The sequence below is a fragment of the Zingiber officinale genome, chromosome 8B (assembly GCF_018446385.1).
Source record: "Zingiber officinale cultivar Zhangliang chromosome 8B, Zo_v1.1, whole genome shotgun sequence".
Classification (NCBI taxonomy): Eukaryota; Viridiplantae; Streptophyta; class Magnoliopsida; order Zingiberales; family Zingiberaceae; genus Zingiber; species Zingiber officinale.
Genome location: NC_056001.1, coordinates 8,082,160 through 8,104,441, shown reverse-complemented (window position 1 = coordinate 8,104,441; position 22,282 = coordinate 8,082,160). Strand labels below are relative to the sequence as shown.

The 22,282-nt window shown below is 40.3% G+C and overlaps 2 protein-coding genes across 2 annotated transcripts; both read right to left on the bottom strand.

Moving 5' to 3' along the window:
- Positions 1-6,613: 6,613 nt before the first annotated feature.
- Positions 6,614-13,529, bottom strand: LOC122016088. The gene is made up of 9 exons (XM_042573274.1): positions 10,891-13,529; positions 10,612-10,793; positions 10,473-10,544; positions 10,201-10,353; positions 9,955-10,118; positions 9,708-9,855; positions 7,437-7,556; positions 7,196-7,283; positions 6,614-7,013 (listed from the first exon to the last, which is right to left on the bottom strand). Exons 1-9 carry the CDS (start codon positions 13,454-13,456, stop codon positions 6,844-6,846), a joined length of 3,663 nt encoding a protein of 1,220 aa, XP_042429208.1. The 5' UTR covers positions 13,457-13,529; the 3' UTR covers positions 6,614-6,843.
- Positions 13,530-14,799: 1,270 nt separating this feature from the next.
- Positions 14,800-15,444, bottom strand: LOC122016056. Its single transcript, XM_042573211.1, has one exon. It carries the CDS (start codon positions 15,382-15,384, stop codon positions 14,944-14,946), a length of 441 nt encoding a protein of 146 aa, XP_042429145.1. The 5' UTR covers positions 15,385-15,444; the 3' UTR covers positions 14,800-14,943.
- Between the last annotated feature and the right edge of the window lie 6,838 nt (positions 15,445-22,282).

Genomic DNA, 22,282 nt, shown 5'->3' with positions numbered 1-22,282 from the left:
TTATCATTTTCTCTCTGTATTCTCTCTCATCACACATACACTCTCTCATTATTTTTTCTCTATTCATTTTCTCCTCATTTTTTCATCATACTTTCTCTCTTCTCAATTTCTCTTACCATACTCTCTCTCCATATTTTATCTCATCATATTTTCTCTCTTTTCATTCTCTTTCATCACACTCGCTCTCCTCATTCTCTCTCATTACACATTCTAAATCATTTTTCTCTATATATATTATTTCTCATCATACACTCTCTCTTCATTCTCTCCTTATTTTTCATCATACTTTCTCTTTCAGCATACTTTTTCTCTCCTCAATCTTTCTTACCATACTCTCTCTCTATATATTTTCTCTCATCACACTTTCTCTCTATTCATTCTCTTCCATCACACTCTCTCTCTTCATTTTATCTTATCACACTTTTCCTCTTCATTTTTTCCCATTATACTTTTTCTCCTCAATCTCTCATTTTCTTTTATCAGACTTTCTCTCTCTTCATTTTTTCCCATTACTCTTTCTCTCTCAACACACTTTCTTTCTCATCATACTTTTTCTTTTCTCAATCTCTCCTATCACGCTCTCTCTCCTTATTTTCTTTCATCACACTTTCCCTCTTTTCATTTTTTTCCCATCACACTTTTTCTCTCATCACACTTTCTCTCTCATCATATGTTTTTCTCACATTCAACTTTCTCTTCCATATAATTTTTTCTTTTATTTTACTCTAAGGGTAAAAAAGAAAATTTAGGTTAATTTCGATTAAAAATATTAAACTAACCAAATATTATTTTTAAGAATGATACCTAAGCTCATACTCATTCCTATTCTGATTCTGATTCCTAGTACAAATGAGAGATAAAAAATAAAAAAATTATATATAAATGCTAGAATTTTGTATGTAGTTTTGCAAATTTTCTTTTATAAAAAAAACTGGGCAGAACAGGAGTAGAGAGTTAAAGAATTTGGCAGTCGCCGAGTTTATTTATTATTGAATGAGGGACGGTTGTTACCGTCCTTTGTTTTTTTTTTCACTCGAAAAAATTATAAAGAAATTGTAGTTCATGCATAAACATATGTTGCACCCTTGCCAAGATAGATCGCTTCCGAAGCCACCTCCGCACACAGCCTTGGTAGGATTGATTATTATTAATATTATTTTAATAATTTTTATTTTTTTATATTTAAGATATTTTTAATAATTTAAGATATTTTTAAAATATTTTTGATAATTTTTCTCCTGGTATTTTCCCAATTTCATCTTTTTTTGTCAGAACGGAAGATAATTGTTATTCTGTCATGTGTTAGTTGTTATTAGAGTTGACAGATTTAGATTGAGAAAGTCAAACGTCAAATCCAATAGAAGATCGTCATGGTTGTGGTCACCGTCGCAACAATAAGTAGATTCCGATTGAGAAAACCGAGCACCACAGTTGAGAATTTACAAAGGTAAGTTATAGATTTAACTCGGAGTATAGCAACGGCGACACGAAATTTTGAAAAAAAGGTAGATCCGCTACCTTAGCGGCCCCCCTAGTGCCGGCCCCACGGATATGGAGGGAGGTTCATGCAGGTACACAGGCCATAGGCGCAACGACACGAAATTTTGAAGATCGTGAGGTACATGGTCGAGAGAATCTCAGATTTCGAGTTGATATATCTGAATTTTCTAGTATGTCATATACATATAATTTTGTTGATTGTATTAATAAAGTTAGTAGTTTTTTTTACTATAAGCAAGTTCCGTATAGGATGAAGGTGAAATTGGTTGCCTTGAAACTCCAAAGTCTAGCATCGTCAGGATGGGAGTACTTGCAACGCTCATGCGACAGACAAGGCAAGATCAAGATCACGGATTCGAAAAAGATGAGAAAGAAGATGAAGAGTTAATTTTTTCTTTTTGGTTACTCTCAAACTTTATTCTAGGGACGATTAAGATTCACCATGGAGGATATAGCTTCGACGCACAAGAGGATCTTGACGGATTCGAAGATGATTTGGAGCATAAATTTGATCCAAAATAAATTGATGAATCTGATACGCTACAAGTCATGGAAGATACTATAATTGAAGAGAAATCACAATTTCAAATTGGAGACGAGGTTGAGGCGATTAATGATTAAGTTTAGAATGATGATGAGGTAGATGAATTCAACAACGACGAAGTGTTCGATGATGATCCTTTATTTGTTCTAGATTCACAGTAAGTGCAACAAGGTAATTCTGAAGAAATCCAAAAATCTCATGGTCGTCAAGGATTATGTTGCACATGTGAGAAAATACAAGAAGTGATTGAGAAACGTGAAGATGAACAAGAATAACATCCATGATGTCAAGCTCGTCCGCGGATTAACAAGGATTCCAAAAGTCCAACGACTACTAGTAGATTTTACAAATAGATAAATTTTTTCTTGGGTTATCATCTGAAACTATTCTAAATTCTAAGATGAATTCTTATGACTGTATATTATTATTATTATTATTATTATTATTATTATTTTTGATAATTTTTATTCTTTAAGTGTTTAAGGTAGTTTTTTATATGTTCTATCTTTTTTATATTTTGAGTCGATTTTGAATTTTTAGGATAGTAAATGTTAATAATTCTTTCTTGAAATAGATAAGAATGATAATTTATATATTAGAATTTTTAAATTTATTGTGATGTTAAAGAATATAATCTATATAAACACCTAATAATCCTCCACTCTTAATAACTTTTTAATTTTTAGATAATTTCTCTTTATTTTAAATAATTTCTCTTCTAACATCACCACCACTTATTGTTAGTTGAATCCAGATCTTCTAATTTGTAATCTCTAATTTTTTTTCTGATCTTTTTAATAAATTTGCATGTTGGATCGTAATCAGAATCCGATTAAAATTAACTACAATCTCTCCTAAGTCACTTTTCCATCTAAATTATAATTTTGGATTAAGTCAGACGGTCAAAGGCCACCTGCAGTGACAAATTATATAGTATCGAGTAGAGGACGGTCCACCCATCAAACTGTCTAATTCGACATAAAATTATAATCTAGATGAAAAAATGAATCCAAAAAAAATCTAACTAATTTTAATTAGATTTCAACTATACTTACGACGTATGAAAGGGACCAGACCCTCGCCCCTACCGCTTAGACCCGACCCCGGGCCGGGTCTGGCCCGGACCCGGCCCGGGCCCGTAACCGGGTCAACGGGCCGGTTGCCCGTTGACCCGGTTCGCCGGAACCGCCCGCAAGTTGCCGGGCCCGTTCATTGATGTAAATCGCGAACCGCGGTTAACCGCTGGTTGAACCGCGGTTCACCGTTTTTTTTTTAACGGCTTGAACACGGTTAACCGCTGTTCATAGTTGGAACCGCCGTTAACCGCGGTTCGTAGTCATGGGAGGGTTTTTAGGTATTTTTTTCAACGGTTAGGATCATTTGACCGCTTTTTGATCAATGGCTATGATTTAGTGTCCACATTATCAAAACTCTATAAATAGAGAGCTTATTTCATCATTTTTCACACACATCTTCTACTCTTAATCTCATTTTCGTATTCTCTAATCTCTACACGCTTTCTTTTCAATTACAATGGAAGGAGGCCGCGGAGGTCATCATCTCGAGCTCGGAAAAGCAACATAATGAATCATGGAGGAGGACCCCAACATTCAATCCACCGATGATGAGATCGAGCATCTTCCGAATCCGACACCCGAAACACAAGGAAGTACCGATGCAATTACTTCTAAGGTTCGGGAACTTCCTCCTCTAAAGTCTTCTATTTTTACTAAACATTTTGAGAAGGTCACTCTTCCGTCGGGAGAAATGCGTGCAAAATGTAAGCACTGCAATGCTTCCTACAAATTCCAAGCCGGCGGCGGCTATGGGTCGTTGAAACGACATGTAGAAACGAAGCACCCGACGGAATATGGACTCGACCGTTCTCAAACACAATTATCAAGATTTTCTTCAACTAGCGGTAGTACCGATTCCGATTTATTTTTATATTCGGATAATAAATTAAGAGAATCATTAGCTAAATTTGTTTCCGTAGAACATCTTTCTTTTAGTTTTGGATCTAAATGCACATTTGAAGATTTTTGTAAAGAATCTCTTAATCCATGTGCTAAACGTGTTCCTAGGACTACACTTACTCGTATAATTAAAAAATTAGTAAAACAAGGAAAAAAGAATTTAATTGATGAATTTAGTAAATTAGATAATAAAGTTTCTTTATGTTCCGATATTTGGAGTGATCATTGGCAAACACATTCGTATATGGGTGTGACTTGCCATTGGATCGATAACTCTTAAAACCTCCAAAAAAGATTATTAGCTTATAGAGTTTTTGATGAATCACATAATGCTCATAATATCGCACAATTATTATGTTTAATTTTAGAAGAATATGGTTTAACTCATAAAATATTTTCAATATCATTAGATAATGCTAGTTCTAATACCGCTTGTATAGATGATCTAAAATTTGTTTGTCAACCTATTATTGAGGTTTATTTTTCATATTCGTTGTGTATGCCATGTTTTAAATTTATGTGTTCAAGATGGTTTAAAAATTTTAGAAAGTTATATTAAACCAATTAGAATTGCAATTTCTTATTTATGGTCTCATCCATCTATAATGAAACAATGGGGTAGGTTTTGTAAAATTAATGGAATGAGACCTAAAAATTTCCACGTGATGTACCAACACGCTGGAATTCAACATACCAATTATTACAAGATTCATTTCAATATAAAGAATTATTATGTTCATTTTTGCACAAAACACTAATGCTAATATATATTTATTTTCACAACAATGGAATATTTGTAGTAGTATTTGTGAAATTTTAAAAGTATTTAATAATGCAACCGAACAACTTTCCTGTGTTTATTATCCCGCTCAATTAGTTTTAGAAAATTTTTCTAATATAGTATTAGTTTTAAATGAACATATTAATAATGAATCTTTATCTCCTTGCATCTTAGCTATGAAAACTAAATGGGAAAAATATTTTATTTTAATTCCTGAAATTTATTTAATTGCATTTGCTTTAGATCCTAGATTTAAATTAGAAGTTTTACAAGAAATGTTAACTTTATATTATGATGCTTTAATTCCAATTAAAGATTCTTCTTCCCCCGATCCAAATAATATTATATATAATGTTAGAATTTATTTATATGATATTTATAATCAATATTATGCAAAATATGGAACACAAATTAATATTTCTAAAATTCAACAAACTAGTAGTAGTAATTTAAAACTTACAAAAGCACAACTTTTATTAAAAGAATAGACAAAAATTTCACACAGTAACTTGAGAATTATTTTATAATTTCTTTTGATTTTAATGAAGCAAATAGCGAATTAGACTTCGATATCTTAAAGTGGTGGTCATAGAAGGCTCAAAGCTTTTCCGTCCTCTCGATCGCGCAAAAGAAATTTTAGCTTGTCCAAATCAATCGTTGTTGTAACAGACGTTCAGCGCTGCAACATATTAGATGAACGACGATCAACTTTATCTCCCGACTCATTGGAAGCTCAAGCATTACTAGACAATTGGACCAGAGCGAAGAAAAGAATCTAAGGAATGTAACTTTCAAATGACGAAGTTGAAGATTTTGATACTAAAGGAACGAATACGACAGGAACGAGAAATGGAAGTGAGTGAAAATATAAAAGAATAAAAATATAAAAGAACTACGTGGGCTTTGATTCCCCTAAAGGGATACGTAGGCAACTTAAATAAGTGCAAGCCCTTTTTTTAATAAATTTTAATTTCTAATTTTTAATGTTTAATGTTTAATTTTTAATTTTTAATTTTTATTAACATATTAATCTTGAACCGTGACGAACCGTGACGAACCGTGAACCGAACCGTGAACCGGCGGTTCTGAACCGTGAACCGTAACCGTCTTGGGCGGTTAAGGTTAAGGGTCGACCTGCCTGGAACCGTCGAACCGGCGGTTCCGAACCGTCGAACCGTCGGTTCCGAACCGTGGTCAGGTCTACTACCGCTGAGGCCCTCGCCGAAGCCAGATTTAAGAAAGTGACCGCCGCGACAATAATTCCTCTCCAAGCTTCTTGCTGGCCAATTGTCTCCTAAAGGTAGAGGAGGCGACGAAATTAGAAATAGAGTAGCACTACAGCAGATGGGAGCCCAGGTCAGTATAGAGGCGTCGGGCTATAATCAAGAGCAATTTGGTCCTCTATTTCAACATTTTACAGTTTTGATTAGGGCCAAATTTTGATTTAAAGCCTTTCAGTGGGTTGATTCCAAATCAATGCCTGTGATCTTTTTGATATGTAAAAAATGAATCTGACTAAGGTAATAGTGCTCTTTTTGATACCAAATCAACACATCCATTAACTAGGCTCCCTCAATAGATCCATGTTATGTAGGTAGTATTGCTACTGAATTTTTTTATATTTACTTTTTCAAAGAAAAAAAAAAAACCATATGTGGATTAATTGGAGAAGTGTGCCTTTCCTCGCCCAATTGAGCCATAGCAATATTTGACACTATTCTCTGATCATCATTATGTTTTATATTATTATATTGTCATTAGCAGATAATTCAGCTAACTGACACTTCCAGATACTAACATAGTAGTGGAAAGTCCAGAACCGTAGTACGTTATTCACTAGTAAACTGATAATTGTTGGCCGATGTTTCTCAGCTGGTTGCAAGAAAAAAAAATCAAGAAAATTATAGAAGAATGATGGATGCTAAAAAAAAAAAAGGTTGAAGAGCCATCACAAATCTCATGGATTATGGACACAAGCTTCTGCAAATTTAGCCCTCTTTTAGTTGGTGAATGACTCCACAAGTTGGCCTTGCTGCTAGAAATTATCCTTCCTGAGGAAATGAAAGTAACATTATTCTTAACCTGCCAGCGATTTCGGCGAAGCCTGGCCTCAGCTCCGGGTCAGTGGCCCAGCATTGCTCCATAAGTGATCTCCACTCAGCATCACAAGATTCAGGCACAGGAGGTCGCAGCGTGCCCTCCAGAATCCCACCTGCTCAAAGTTGAAAACAAATGAGCAATTGTCTGAAAACATCCTAGTTATTTTAGACTATATCAGTGCTTCATATAATCTTTTTTCTTAAAAAAGATCCAAACATATCAGTTGCTAACTGCTAACTGAACTCAAGTTTGCCTTGACATTGTCGATAATGGAGTATTAGTGAATCAAACCACCTATAATGGCTCCATAATGCATGTCTTTAAACGGTTCATCTCCAGTGATGAGCTCCCACATCACAATCCCAAAGGAGAATACATCTACCTGATGAAAACAAAGAAAGGAAAAAGGTTATATTCATTATACTTCATATGTGATTAACTCATTTCCAAACTTCTGATAAAATGACAAGTACATATGGACCATAAGATAAAAATGCAAGGATTTTCTAGGAATAATAGAATAGACAAACTTTACTTTCTCAGTGTAATGGGCATCTTTGCCTCGAAGAAGCTCTGGAGCCATCCAGGGTACAATTCCTTGCATTCCACTGGACACCAATGCCTTGAATTTTATTTTTGAGAGAAGATAGCCAATCTGCAATAGGTGACCAGGACAGAAAAAGCTCATAGATGCCAGTGCATCCAATCTCAAGAAACTTACTAAAAAATGCAAAGCAGAAAATAAAGCTGTCACAAGAACAAGGGTCAATGCTATGTCATCTGTGTTTCTAATGTTAATAATAACAACACAAAAATGCCGAAGGAAGCACATTAGGGGTTGGGACTAAACAATCCTCTTGATCATTGGAAGACTCCCACATAGGTTCCCCTCCAGCAAGCCGCAAGTGAACTCAATGCCAAACACAAGCATCTAGAAATTATGGGAGCTTGCATGCACCCCTAGTTTTGCTGGAACTTCAACACTTGATTTCATTTCCAGCAAAATGCTAACTTTGTGACACGGAAGAAAAATGGCAAATTACAAAGCACTTCAGATAAACGATGCATGGTCTATTTAAACCAAAGGGAGGAGAGAGAAAGCAAAGAGAAGTAACAGCCCTCCCATGTTTACTCCAGAACTACAATGCTTTAAGTGTGCAAAACTAATATGGTTAAGGTAGTTACTCCCCATCTAGAAACTGACATAAAAAAATCAGATACAAGATATAATAAATACTTTGCCATGACTAATGAAAAACACAACAAATATGAGCGAATCAAAATTCTGCATGAATTATAAGTATACCGATATCGCTACATTAAGAATTTGACTCGAAAGAAAACCAACCATATGCAGTAAGTGCCTTCTAACCCCCGAGAGCCTTAATGTGCACTATCAATTGATCATAGGATAAGAACTCTCAAATGCTTAATTGCTCTAGTGTTAGGCACCCCCATACTTATACTAGCTAAATCCTTTTTTATTTTATTATTATAAAAAATAGGTTAATTGACACTTTCAAACAAAAGTTCTTGTGATGATAAAAAATAATTATCCAATTGATAAAATACTTAATTGTCTCATTAGACAGATATTTGACAGGTCAAAAAGGCAATTTGAGATATCTATAGATTTTTCTCAACAATGTCCCACTTTGACCAAATTATCAAATAACAAGTTTATATCAAACTTAATATTTAATTTAAACAAATCTGAAAACAAGAGACGTAGCAATATTGCATTTCTAAGAGATTACTTAGTTTGTCTTGAAGGGCTTATATTGACATTGTTTTAGGATGAGAAATTGCTCTAGCGTCCCTTCACCTGTTGTACAGGGAATAAATAAAATTGAGAGGGAATAAGTAAAAGTATTCCATATTCTTCCTTGGTAAGAAGTCTAATATATGCCCAGACTTATATAAGATCAAATATAATATTCATTATGGATGCTAGAGAGATATCAAGGTGATCAAGGCATTACTCATTCAAAAACTGGAAAAAAAAAACATTTACATTACCTACAGGGCATGAAAGGTTATGTGTGAACTACATTAAGGGTAAACAAATTATTAAGATAAATAAAACAATTGGACAACTCAAGATATGTAAAAAGCAGTGAGCCTTAATCTACAAAGCCTGTGAAGTAGCCTTATAACATGTTATGTATTCAGCTTCAGATGCGGACATAGCTATTAGCTTTTGCTTTTTTACTCTTTCACAAGATGGCAGCACCACCTGCTAATAGAAAAATGTATCTCGTAGTGCAACATAATCTGCATCTGAATGTTCAACCATTCAAAGATAGTCTGAATGTCTGAATCTTAACAGCTAACCTTTCATTTGTGCCATCAATGAGTGGATTCAAAATCAATAGGTGATCCTAGAACACTCTCATATTGGTTTTATGTTGGCTAATTCCATTTCAAAGGCATTAGTTAGAAGACACCTATCTCATATGGTTGATTTTATTTCAAGTCAATAGGTAGAAAGGTTAAAATTGTAAGGTCAAAGTGTGGCAGAGAGTATTATGGGAGGTAACTTCAGGAACAGGGTAGTATGCATCAACGTTAGATGCCTTGAGAGCCATGGCAAAATAGTGTCACCAAAAATGTGAAATTGCACCTTGATGGACATGGTGAGGACTATAACTAGTAGGCTCTTCTAGACCCACTCCCAAAGGGGAAAGTTTCTAGTTGTTCTTTAAGGGTTTCAGTTACAGTTTTCCCCCAACAAAAACCTCTTTGGAGTTGTAAAAACACTTGCAAAAATAAATGCATTCTTTTAACACAAACCATACAATCTTACCTTGCATATTGGACGTTCAATATCCCCCAAATTAACAAGCAAATTTTCACTTTTCAAGTCGAAATGTATGACATTTTTACTGTGAAGGTATTCCATGCCAAATGCCACATCCATAGCAATAAGCAGACACCTGCGCCTATCAAACAACCTGCTCAAAGATAGTAAAGTCAAATTCTATCCTAATAATATGAAAACCTTAAATTATGCAATTGTTTCTTGCACAAGGTAATAGGAGAAACAAAGGTACTTCTCATTTTTCAGCAAAGCACACCGAAGCGAACCATTAACCACGAACTCTGATACTGTTGCAATGGATCCACCAGGGCCATCCAACACAATTCCATAGAATGCCACAACATTTGGGTGATGCAAGTTAACAAGTTTACAAGCTTCGTTCCAAAAGTTAGTTTTCTGAGGGTATGAATAAACACATATAAACATGGAAATTAAAGAAACAAAATATAGCAAGCAATTTGTGAATGACTGCACATACTGCATGCTCCTGCTCTGATGGCTTCCCAGCAAAAACCCTATCACTGATCCTTTGAATCACAACATCTGAACCTCTCCACTTGCCATGATACACAGTCCCAAAAGTTCCAGACTCAAGCTCTTTCAACTCTTCCAATTCACTGTTCTTGATTATCTGAATCAAACACTACAGGTTTAAATACTCACCAAAGTAAAACCAACACTATCCATTTGAAAACACAAATTTCAAAAAGAAATAGAGAAACCAAAAAATGCTGATTTCCATCATCAAACCTGAAGATGTCCAAGACCATTTCTATTGTGGAAAGTGCACTTTATCTTCTCTGATTGTTTGGCCTTGACCATCTGCATTACAATGATTGTTGGTTCCTAATAAGAATGGCAGTGTTAATGTTGTGAATATGTAAATCACCTCAATTTGGTCATGTTTGTCTTTGTTATTCTCAGTTGTCCCACATTCTTTATCAAAACAAGGAGTTCTCTGTTTTGCTTCAAGAGAGATTAAAGCAGGTACTTGCATGTCACATGGCTGCAGTTCCAGCACTGCTGATGCACTCTCTTCAGAAGTTTGAATTTCTTGCTTGTTATGAACAACTGTTAAATTTTTGACAAGAGAGAAAGATGTTTACAATGCATTAAGTTAAGATATAATAATTGGATGTTTTCTACAGCCAAAGAGAGAGGGATCAACCTTTAAATGAAGCAAGATCTGTGGTTGAATCAATGTTAGGAGGGATAGGTAAGTTGCACAAGATATCTTCAGCAGGAACAGCAACCGTAGAGCTCAAAGGACAAACTTTATTGTGCATGTCCATAGCTATTGAGTCTTCGCTGGGAATATCACCAGATACTGGAGGCAGAACTGATGTAATTCCTATATCTTTCTGCACTTCTTTGTTGCTGACAAGTGAGTCAAAGTCAACAACTTGCTGCAATTGGTCGGTGTTACTTGGATGGCAATAAGTGTAATGTTGATCACCGTCCCTTTGAAGGATAGCTGGGACACTAAATATGTTCTTGGAGACTAAACTAGGAATCTCGTCACTCAAATTGACAATGGGATTCTTGTTGATGTCATTGCCACTGAAACTATGATCCACATTCATGCACATCCCTCTTGGTCCATCTTTGGCTGCAGGATAGTATAGATACTGTCCATGGATCCTTGACATAATTGGAATCTGACTAGTGTAAGCAGGTTCGAAATTCTGAAGGTAAGCAGCATCCATAGGTGCAGATGTCTGTTGATTAATCAACACATCATCATTTGCTTCTGGAGCAACTGCAGGATTACTAACAGGATTAATAACAGACAGTTTATCCCCCTGATCCTGCATTCCAGTGTTAAGAGTGTTCACAATAATCAGTGGTTGTTGTTCAGGCTTTAAGTACTTGGATGTGTCGACATCGGGGATTCCATTTGGTCTCAGCAGGTTACTAGAATCTGAAATTCCAGGTTTACAATTGCCATGTGAGAATGTGCGTGCAGTTCTATGACTTGGTTGTCTATTTGTTTCATAATCTGAATTTCCAACTAGATTATTATTATCCACAAAAGCATTATCAAAAATGAGTGATTGATTACTGAAGTTTTGACTAACAGGATACTTAAGAAACACATTAAGCTCTGGCAATAGCATTCGCTGTTGCAAAGAATCCCCTACTGTAGAATTTGGTAGAACCAGGGATGCTCCACAAGGTTCAAGCATAGTTGGTTGGATGAGTTTCTCTGGGTTGATGTCCAAGGATAGTGGCCCATCAGCCTTTGTTTGCAGAGAGTTTGATTCGCAAGATTTGTGCAAATTAATTTCAATTATGTATGATGATTGTGGGTTGTTTTCCATGCCCACAGAAACTGGTGGTATCAAATCCCTATCAAGATCCACATTGGATACACTTATAATTGTCTTCTCGCTCTCTAGTGATGTCTCAGTTGCAGTCTTACTAATTTCAGAGGTGTTTGATGGAGCTGCAGCTACTAAATTATCAGTTTGTGTCCCTGTTTCAGTTTCTAGTGTTCCAATATCTGTTAGCTGAGGAGCTTGCATGCTTGTCAAATCCTCTGAATGCTGACTTTTCAAGATTGCATTAGCTTCGGGAGCAATGTCATTAAGCTTATTGCCTTGCTTCTTTACCAGAATCTCTGAATGAGCATGATGTAAAGATCTCTGACACAAAGTACAATCATCCAATCTCATTGTTGAATCATTCAGGGAAAGCAAGCTTGCAGAAGGCAATGGAGGAAGTAGGAACACGGGTTGATGCTTTATATCACCAGAAAACTTCACAGCCGTGACAAGATTAGGATTTTCCAAATGCAGGGCATCATTGGGGGTCACTGGCGCATATGTTTGTGCTGGAAGACTAAAATGGTTGACCGGAGGAGGGAAGCCCATTGCCAGAGAACTCCTCATTAAGGCATGTTGTGCATTGACATATGTTTCTGGTACACAACCTTCTAAAGAAGGGAATCCAAATTGGCCTGAACTCAATTTGTTCTTCTCATTTGAAATTGTACGAGGCCGTTCTGGTTGATTTGAAGTCAACAACTCTATTTCGCTAGCAGAATCAATTGCTGGCTGCATATTTTTGTTATGCTGCTCGTTCGAAACCCAGTTGAATGAATCATGTGACGAAGTAGAGGTGGGGCATGCATGAGAAGGCACCACGCCGTCATGCACCACAGTCTTTACGCCCATACCTTCAGTGGTCACTACCACGGTGGCGGCCATTGCATCCGACTTCCGTGACGAAGAGAAGTTCGTCGACTTCTTTCTCTTCATGCTCGAATTTAATCCATTAACTGCCTCGATGTACCTCGTGCCAATTTGGTCAGGATCAAAAGAAGGATTAAAGGAATCTGCCCCAATGGCGCCAACTTCACACGGCGAAAAGAGGAAGAGCCGAAGCTTGGCGTTAAGTCTATCGGCGGTGAGCTTGTCGTACTCCTCCATCATGCTTTCGAGGTCTTCGGATGTGGAAACTGTGACGAGGGAATCAAGATCCTCGTCAGGGAGTTGGTACCGCAGCAACACCGGCCGGCCATAGGTCTCGGTCACCTTCCGGAGCACCTCGGCGATGGAAGAATCACGGCGGAGGGTAATGATGCGCGTCTCCCCGCCGGCGTAGCGAAGCGAGCCGTCGATGGCCCGCGGAATGATCTTGCCGCCGTAGCTGCAGAGGAGCTTGACCTTCCGGTCGTACGCGGCGGCGAAGGTTGATGATGCCAACTGGTCGGCAATGGGATCGGAGACCATTTCTGGCGATCCCAAGGCTAGGGTTTGAAGGCCGATCAAAAGAACGGAAACCAGAAATAACAGAATCGATACGATGAATAATACTTAATAATAAATACAACGTAACAAGAGAATAAACACACATTAATGTATTCTAGAAACTTGTTTATTACTTAATGCCGCTTTGAGATACGAACTGGCAGAGATTTTCAGGGTTTATTTATTATTTTTAAATTTTATATGCAAATGGTGTTTACAATTTTTTTTGTGGGCCCCTGTTTCATGCGTTGCATGGGCTTGCATGCATGTGGCTTTGCACAAGCCACATGCACAGTGGGCCATGTGCGTCAGTACTTCCAATTTAGTATGCACCAACATGGGTTACCGCAAATTGTACCTTTGTCCGTGCTCATTTTGTCTCCGACTAATTAAATCCGCAGCATACCCACAATTCATTCTAAGACTAACTTTCTGATGACAACTACTTCCAAAAGAATAATCACAAAAACGCCTACAAAGTGGTTTTAAATAATTTAAGTTGACATGGTTAAAGATGTAATCCCAATTATTTGTAATCTATATGACAATAAGGTTATGTGTCTAACAAGAAATTTGAAGTTGTTTTGCATTATACGGAGGAGTTATCATCTATACGCCGTTACAGGCCAGCACTCGCAATCAATCACAGGGCGAGAGGCAGAACAGTCCAAACTATTGAGTTGGCAAGGTGCCCCATCCTTGTCCTCTTTACTTCCTTCACCGTTTTTATTTTTACGATGCGTATAAAAGAGAGAGGATTAAAAATAGGAAAGCGCCAAAATCTCTGAGTTCTTCCAGTCCACCCCCAAAACTGTGTGATTGCCATGGACGCCCGCATTTTGTGTCAAAACCATGTCCACCTAAAACAAGACTAGATGGATTGGTCGCTGTTTTCATGGCAGTAAAGGGCAGAAAAAAGATTAATTAAGGGGACGAGATGCGGGCGTCCATAGCAGTCACATGCGGCATGGGCATCGATGAAAGCAAGCATCGCACTGGTAGTGTCGGGAGTACTCATCATGTCAGGAACTACCGTTGGTCATGCAAAGGCACAGGCGAAGCTATTAAGCGTTAACACGCATCGCACACCGATATTGACTCTTGAGAGTTTGACACAATGTGATGGTGAATTCTTTCTTTTACTTGTTCCTCAGCCACCAAGAAAAAAAATAACTAGAGATAATTGAGTGTGCTTTTTCCTTCCTGCTCTTCTCTTTTGTCACGGTGCAATTAAATACTGAACTGAACCGCATTGTCTTTCTTTCTGACCCTATTTTTAAAAGAGCAAGAGTCGTTTTACCTTCCGACTAGGGGATTCCGAGGGAGAAAAAACTTATTCTTGTCTGCAAAAATGCCAGAGAAAATAAAACAGCGAGGCAGAAGAGCATCAAGGTCACTCTCAGACATGTACAGACAGATAGAACCTAAGTCAGAAATTAAAGCGGCAGCTACGGATACGGTTGAGATCGCTAACACGCCATCTCTATGGCCGGGCGCGGCGGCGAGGATGGAGGTAGGCGGGAGGAGAAGCTCGGGTGTCCGAATGGCCGCTCGCCAGATCCGGCGAGGACAGCGTCTTCTTCGTCGGGGCCCTCGTCGAAGTTGAGGGAGTAGCTGAGCGGGTCGTAGCGGAAGTCGCAGGAGCGGCGGCGGCGGTGGGCCTGGTGGCGCCTCCCGATTGCCGGAACAAGGCCGGGACACTGCCCCACGATCTCCATCAGATCCTGCGCCTTGGACCGGATCCACGCCGCGGAGGATCGGACCAGCGATGCCGGCTGATCCTCGTCGGCGGCGGCACTGGCGCTGACGATGGCGCCGCGGAAGCAGCAGGAGAAGGAGATCGAGGAGCGGAGGCGCTGCTTGATCGAGGGAGGGGAAGAGGGAGGCGAGGGATCGGCGGAGAATCCCATTGCAGAGGAAGAGGGCGATGGAGAGGAGATCGGAACTGGGAATTGGGGAGAGGGGAGTAGAGTTACTCGTATTTAGCGGGGGTGATTGGACGGATAAGGACAAAATCGAATGAATGATGGAAGGGAAACGCAGTGAGACGGAAAAGGGTAATTTGGGAATTCGGGAAATAAACAAAGACCGTGAAGTCTCGTGACGAAGGCTGACGAACCGAAGACAGGAAAGTAGATAAGATTCGATCTAACATGGTCCAACGAAGTGACGAACCCACCACAGTTGTTATTATTATTTTTTTTTTAAAAAATGAATTTTATTACACAATCAACCCCTTAAGGGTCTAACAAGAACTTCTTCAACCTTTCGTGTTAAAATTTTACAGATGTAAGGTCGGTAGTTATTCATGATGATTTATCTATTCAGTATTAATTTGAGGATGTATTGATGAAGATATTGAGTGTGAGTAAATTATCTTTTACCATCACATTAGAATTTTACAGGGCATGGTTAGAAGATGATAAATTTATTATAATGAGTCATAGATTAATTCCTGTCGACTATGTCTTTCGAAAAAAAATCTCTCCGACCCCTAATTAATTTGGCGGTTGATTATAATCTAACTCCATAAGATGAATTAGGTCATGCACAAGATGAATTACTATCACATATTTGTTGGTCTTCGATGACCTCTTCTTTTAAATGAGGCAGTAGTGGACTTGTTCGAAGATGAATTGATCATTTCGTTCACTTAAGCCTACTTTATCCAAATTTGTTCTCCGATCCGACATTAATACTCCCATAGAACATGCACATGTGAAAGAATTAAATCTATTATAAACACACATGCATGAATTAATTCATTCGGCTGGAACATCCGTGATACCGAAGTATCACTACGTTTTGGATCAAAAGGAAATTGATAAATGCCTTCGTATTAGGAGTCAATTCATGGTCCATGGCATCCTTTAATTTCTCTTTTAATCAACCCGTGGACGTATTAGGAGGCGGAAGGATATTTACCTGAAAATGAAAAGAAAGAGAGAGAAAGGCATAATCTTTGGCCACCGTTCTCTGTGATTTCCCACAGCTTTATTGAACTGCACTTCGTTATGCATGATCACTTCTCAAAAGATTCCTCAGAATTTGCAAGGAGGAATATTGCATGCAGTTCAAGAAAGCTGTGGAAGACTACAAAGAAGGCCATCATGAATTCATTACGAAGAGCTGTAGAGGAAGAGCCGCAGTGATTTAAGGATAGAGGAAATGGCAGCCAAGGGGGCCGGAGTATTTATAGAGGAAAGGAGCGAAGAACAACACGACGTCTGCTGAGGACTGAAACAATCCCGATAAGAGTATGCGTCTCAATTAAGTTCTGAATACTGCTACCCCTTTTCCCTCTTTTCAAATTATTCCACGTCCTACCAGAAAAAGCTGACAGCGTCCTCTACAGAAAATACCAACTGGATTAAATTAAATGGAAAGGCGTGGATGAATTAGCGGTTAATGAGGGAGGGAGTGGTCACCTTGTCGGGTCGACGTCCCTGAGGCGCGCCCGTTGAGGTCGCAGTTTCCTGCTCCAAGAGGTCGACCACCGCGCCGTTGTCTCCATGCCCAATGGCATGCGATGTGCTTTCTTTAATACTCAATGAATTCGAGAAGCCACCACTGGACACGGATTGTCGATTTACAGGTAGAAATTAAAAAAAAAACTCTGGAAATGCTTGCCGTTGTTGCTCTTGCGCCGGCAAGCCCTGAGGACGCGCGTCTTCTTTCTTTCTTTCTTCCTCCTTGTTTCTTTGTGGTCTTCCCAGATTACTTTGCTTTTTTATGTAGCATTTTGAATCCCGAGCCTGACCGACCAATTCACAAGTCTGGTAGCATCCTCATGCTCGTAGAGTGATGCATGCTGCATTGATATTCTTCCTCAATGTGATCCCATATAGCAAGGGATGTCGTAGAGAACCTGCTGTGATAAACTCTGACCATGGACACAGATCATCAAGTAAGGATGGACCTTAATGGGGAACAAAGAATTGAACATCAACTTCTATGTATTTACAATTGATACGGGCAGGGACGGATCCAGAATTAGAATTAGGGAGGACTTGAACTTATTGTTTGTTGGATTTAGGGTAAAGGATAGAAACGCTAGATAAAATAAAAGTTGTGGCTTCCTATTATGAACTGCAAAACAACTATGGTGATTTATTTTTCCTACTATTGGCATTTAGCTGAAGATGGGAAATAAAGTAAACTAAAAGATCAAAAGATAAACCAAATTGAACAGTTTGAACTACGGTTGATTTGCTTGAATTGGTCAAGAGGAAAAAAAAAATAACTATAAGGATGAAAGGAAAAGAAAATGAAAGTCTTACCCTCGTTTTTTTGACAAGTTTCAGATAACTTTGATCATAAGAAAAGGCAAAAAAAAAAAAAAACGAAAAACAAAAGGGCTGCTCTTGTTTCATAGGGAGGACTAGGGTCTAGGATCGCCTTTGGTATGCTAGAAAACAATAAAAGGAAGGGAAAAAGGGGGGCTATTGCTATGGAAAAGAGAAAGAAGAAAAGAGAGTTATTGTTAGAGGGAAAGTAGATAATCATCTCCGAATGAAGGAAGTTGGAAAGTTGGAGATGGGATGACCGTTGACGGGATGAAAATTTCAATCCTGTAAAATAAAATCAAACCAGGAAAGGGGTCTTTGTCGTTGTCTTTCCGACGCTCAAGTAAAAATTAGGAAGAGAATCAGTAATTAAAAAAATGATAAATCTTGTCTTCTTCATATCTGACGTACCCTTTTATACTTTTTTCTGTGATTGTTCATCTATCCTTATTTAATTATATTAATTGCCAAAGGAATACTTCTTTGTTTTGACTTCTATGCATTGATGATAAATGTAGTATTTTTTTTTGTCTTGACTTCTTCATATTTAATGATAGATGACGTGTTCTCTTTTGCTTTCTTGTCTTCTCCTGTGTAATGTCATTCTTTGCGTCGAACGGACGGTCCGAGCGGCTCGTTTTCCTGTCGACCGGCCCATGATGCCCCTACCAGCCGGGTGATGTCCGATCGGCCACTCCTTTGCCGACCGGGATAACCTTAAGCCCGGCGTTGACCGCCTTGACTTTGATCGACACCGTGTCAATTGACCCGTGACAAGTGAGCCTCCCTTATCACCGCATCACAAGTCTCCCCCTCAAGTCTAGTCGAAGGAGACTACAGGTCGGACTAACTGGATAACTGGTCCTTAGTGAATTTTACGTCTGATGGGAATGCTCGATCCCTACTATCTGATCGACGCATCAACCAACGTCGCTCAGTCGTTGTCTAACCATAGCAAATGGACGATCAGAGTGCCTGGTAACCTGTTCTCTATGCAGCGCGGGGCAATGAGAGGCGATACTTGGAGAATTCTCCAAACGTGCTTCTTCGAGCGGTCTTGGTCGTCGCTGACGTCACCCATATTTCTCGAAATCCGTGTAAATCCTTGACAATTATCGTCGAACACGCAACCATCCCTTTTAATTAAATTCATTAAATGCTACCTGGTAACTGCATGCCACGTGCCCCTCTTTTTGCCACTGCACGCCTGACAAGATAGGCGGATATCTTCTGCTAACGTGACTAGCACCCCTTTGAATTCCACGGTTAGATCTTCTTCTAGGGTTTTGAAAACTTGGATCAGACGGTTGAGAGCAATTGGCCATGAGGTTTATAAGCCTCACGTGTGTCGTCGTCTTCTCCACTTCGTGCCTTCGTCTTCGAGCTTCGCCGCTATGGCATTTCGCTTATTCGCCGGTGATCCTCCTATACTCCGATAATCTCCCGCCTCTTTGATCGATTCTGCGTGATCTTCCTTGTAGGTTTTCGATCGATTCGGTTTAGTGTCTGTTGATCGTTTGTCTTCGATCTTGTTCTTTCGATGGCAAGCTCATCTCAGCTTCCCACAGTCGTCTCTGGACTCTGGTACACCTCCATTGAGTCTAGGTTCGACGCAGGCGATGCGGAGAGTATGAGGGTTCCATACGAAATTCTGCCAAACTATCAAATCGGTCTTCCTTCTACTTTTGACCGTCTGGACAAACCGCCACCCGGTTTCGTAACATTTTTCAGGGACCAATTTACCGTCGGTCTGCGGTTCCCGATCCACTCTTTCTTCTCAGCCGTTTGCAAATATTTTCATATCTCCTTATATTAACTAGTGTTAACCTCCTTTCGACTGTTGTGCGGGGTCGTCGTTCTATTCCGCTTGCACGACATTCCCCTTACTCTTTGGCTCTTCCATTATTTCTACTATCTCAAGTTGTCCGAGCTGGGGATTTTTCTTTTCCAAGCCCGAGTGGGCCTTATTTTCTTTGATAAGATGTCGTCCTCTAATAAACATTGGAAGGACTACTATTTTTTTGTTCGTTTTCCCAAGAGGTCGGACTTCCCGACCAGATGGAAATTAGAAGCGCCAAATCCTTCAGAGCTCAAGAAATACAAGAGCCGATCGGACTACCTCCACACAGCTTCACAATTGGCCGGGCAAAAATACCGTGATCTGGTGGTAAGAGTGGAGTCCCGTACGAGGAGTTATCGAGGACACGTGGAAGGCGGTCAAGGCGATCAACTCATGCGGGTGGTCGGGCGGGAGATCGCCTGGCCAATCGGGGATCAAACTTAGGTAGCGCCCGATCGGCGCGGAGATAGTCCGACCACGGGGTCGGGCTTTCGACGCTCATGAGTTCGCATATGATGGGTGATACGCCGAGCGTCTGATCCGCTCGGCATAGCCGTGGAACAATGAAGTCCACATTTTGTCCGAGTATAGGGCCGAGCGGACTACCCACTCGGTCCGGTATGCGTCCCCCCCGGACATCAGCCTGGCCGAGCGGCTCTCTCGCTCGACACGGTAGTAGACAAAAGATGCAGAAGAAGACAAAGGGGATAGCCGAAGATGTCCTTCTCGAGACACACGCCGTCGACAAACAGCATGGTCGGCGGTCGGATCGGACAGAGGATCGTACTGTGGAAGTTTCCACTGTCATGTCAGGGATATGCTCGGACCATTGAGGTATGACATCAAGCGTACTTTTCTGACACAACCATTTCCAGGTATGCCTTAAGGGGCGTGCATGCCTTGGAGAGCGTGCACGCGCCCTCAAGGATGCCTTATATAAGGGCCCTCAACCTTTGGTAGAGGTATGCATTTTTATCTACTGTAGTTCTTGGTCTCGTTGCTATGCTTCTACTTCCTCTTGCCACTGCCTGACTTGAGCGTCGGAGGATTGTCGCCGGGAACCCCTTCCCGGCTCGGCTTTGTTGCAGGCTCACCGGAGGTCCATGTCATCAGCCGAAGACAGCAGAGAGCACCACATCCCTAGCGCCCGTCGACTTATCGCTCAGACAGGATCATACCTAATTTATAAATTGTTGCATGAGAGAGTCCTCTACGTGTTCGGCTTGAGCCCGATCCCCACGAAGATTCCGTCTAGCCTAGGTACACTCCTTCTTGGCTTAACTTTTGAATCTAACTGATTTTTCTTTCTCTTTTGCAGATCAAGTTATGTTGCGTGCACGTCTGGCCGACAAAGAAAAGCTTGCGGACGCTTAGATCAATGCGGCGGTCGTGACTGAGTTGGAGAGCCGCGGTTTGCATCTTATCGGCTCGCATGAAGACTCACTCGAAGAGTGCGAGGGAGCGCCAACACCATTGAGCGAAGGGATAGTTAGCCGAACACGCAACAGTGGAGCGGTTGGTGCATCAAATCCTCCCCCCACTCGGCTGCCGGTGGTTTCGATTGAGGGGGCGTCAGAGTCGGCCTCTTCTTGGGAGCCAATGATAAATCGCAAGAGGCGCCGGGCGGAGGCTACATCCCGCTCCGCTTCCTCCGTTGCGCGGACCCCCACCAGAACTAGCCCGCGCCTTCCTTCCGTTGAACGAGTTGAAACTTTGATGCCAGCTCCCATTATGGCGACCGTTCCCCCTATATCATCTGATCGGACACCATCCCTTTTCAGTCTGCCCCAGGGAACCATTTGCACACCGCTAGTTGCCTTCATGCCACCACCGAAGATTCAAAAGTCTAGAATCTGACCAACGTCAACGTCTCGACCGTCCGGTAAAGCCACCTTAGCCCAATCAACCCCGAGCGGCCGGCGAAACATAACAGTTGTCATCCATCTTCCGACTGAGGAATGACATGAGTCGAACGACGTTGAATCCCAAGCCCCGAGTACCAAATAATCATTCAAGGGCCGCTCGCACAGATATGGACGGACGACTAAGCCCACGCAGAAGTCATGCCTCTGAGGGTGCTCGCGGGCAACCATACCCAGATGTCCATTGGGGTAAGTTTTTTATATGTTTTTTAATTTATCTCCGATCGCCTCTTATATTTATTTGGTTCTTCGCAGTATTGGGTGGAGAGCTTGGCTATGTGCCAGAGGCTCACATTTTTGGAACAGAAAGTCAAGCAGCTGAAGGTATCGAGCGGCTAATCAACTACTTCTCAGACACAACTGGAGCAGATGAATGCTGAGATGACTCAACTAAGAGCTGATCTGGCCAAGAGCACCGAACAGCTGGAGGCGGAGAAAAGCAAGAGCGCTGATCAGGCAACCCAGCTAGCTCGTCTTAATAAACAAGCTTGCTCTTTCAAATTCTGAGGCAACACCCGATAATCTTTATTTTTTATCTCTAGATCTTCAATGGCTCGGAGCTTTCTGGTGTTGGCCGAGTGGATTAAACTACGTTGAAGGCCGAGCTAGATGGACGATAAGCCGAGCAGACTGCGACAAAGGCCCAACTCGATGCAAAGGATGAAGAACTGACCAAGTTGAAGGAAGAGCTGAAGGCCTCCCGAGCGGCCCTAGAGACTTAGGGAGCCGAGTTGAGTAGGTTTAATCTTATGAAGCAAGC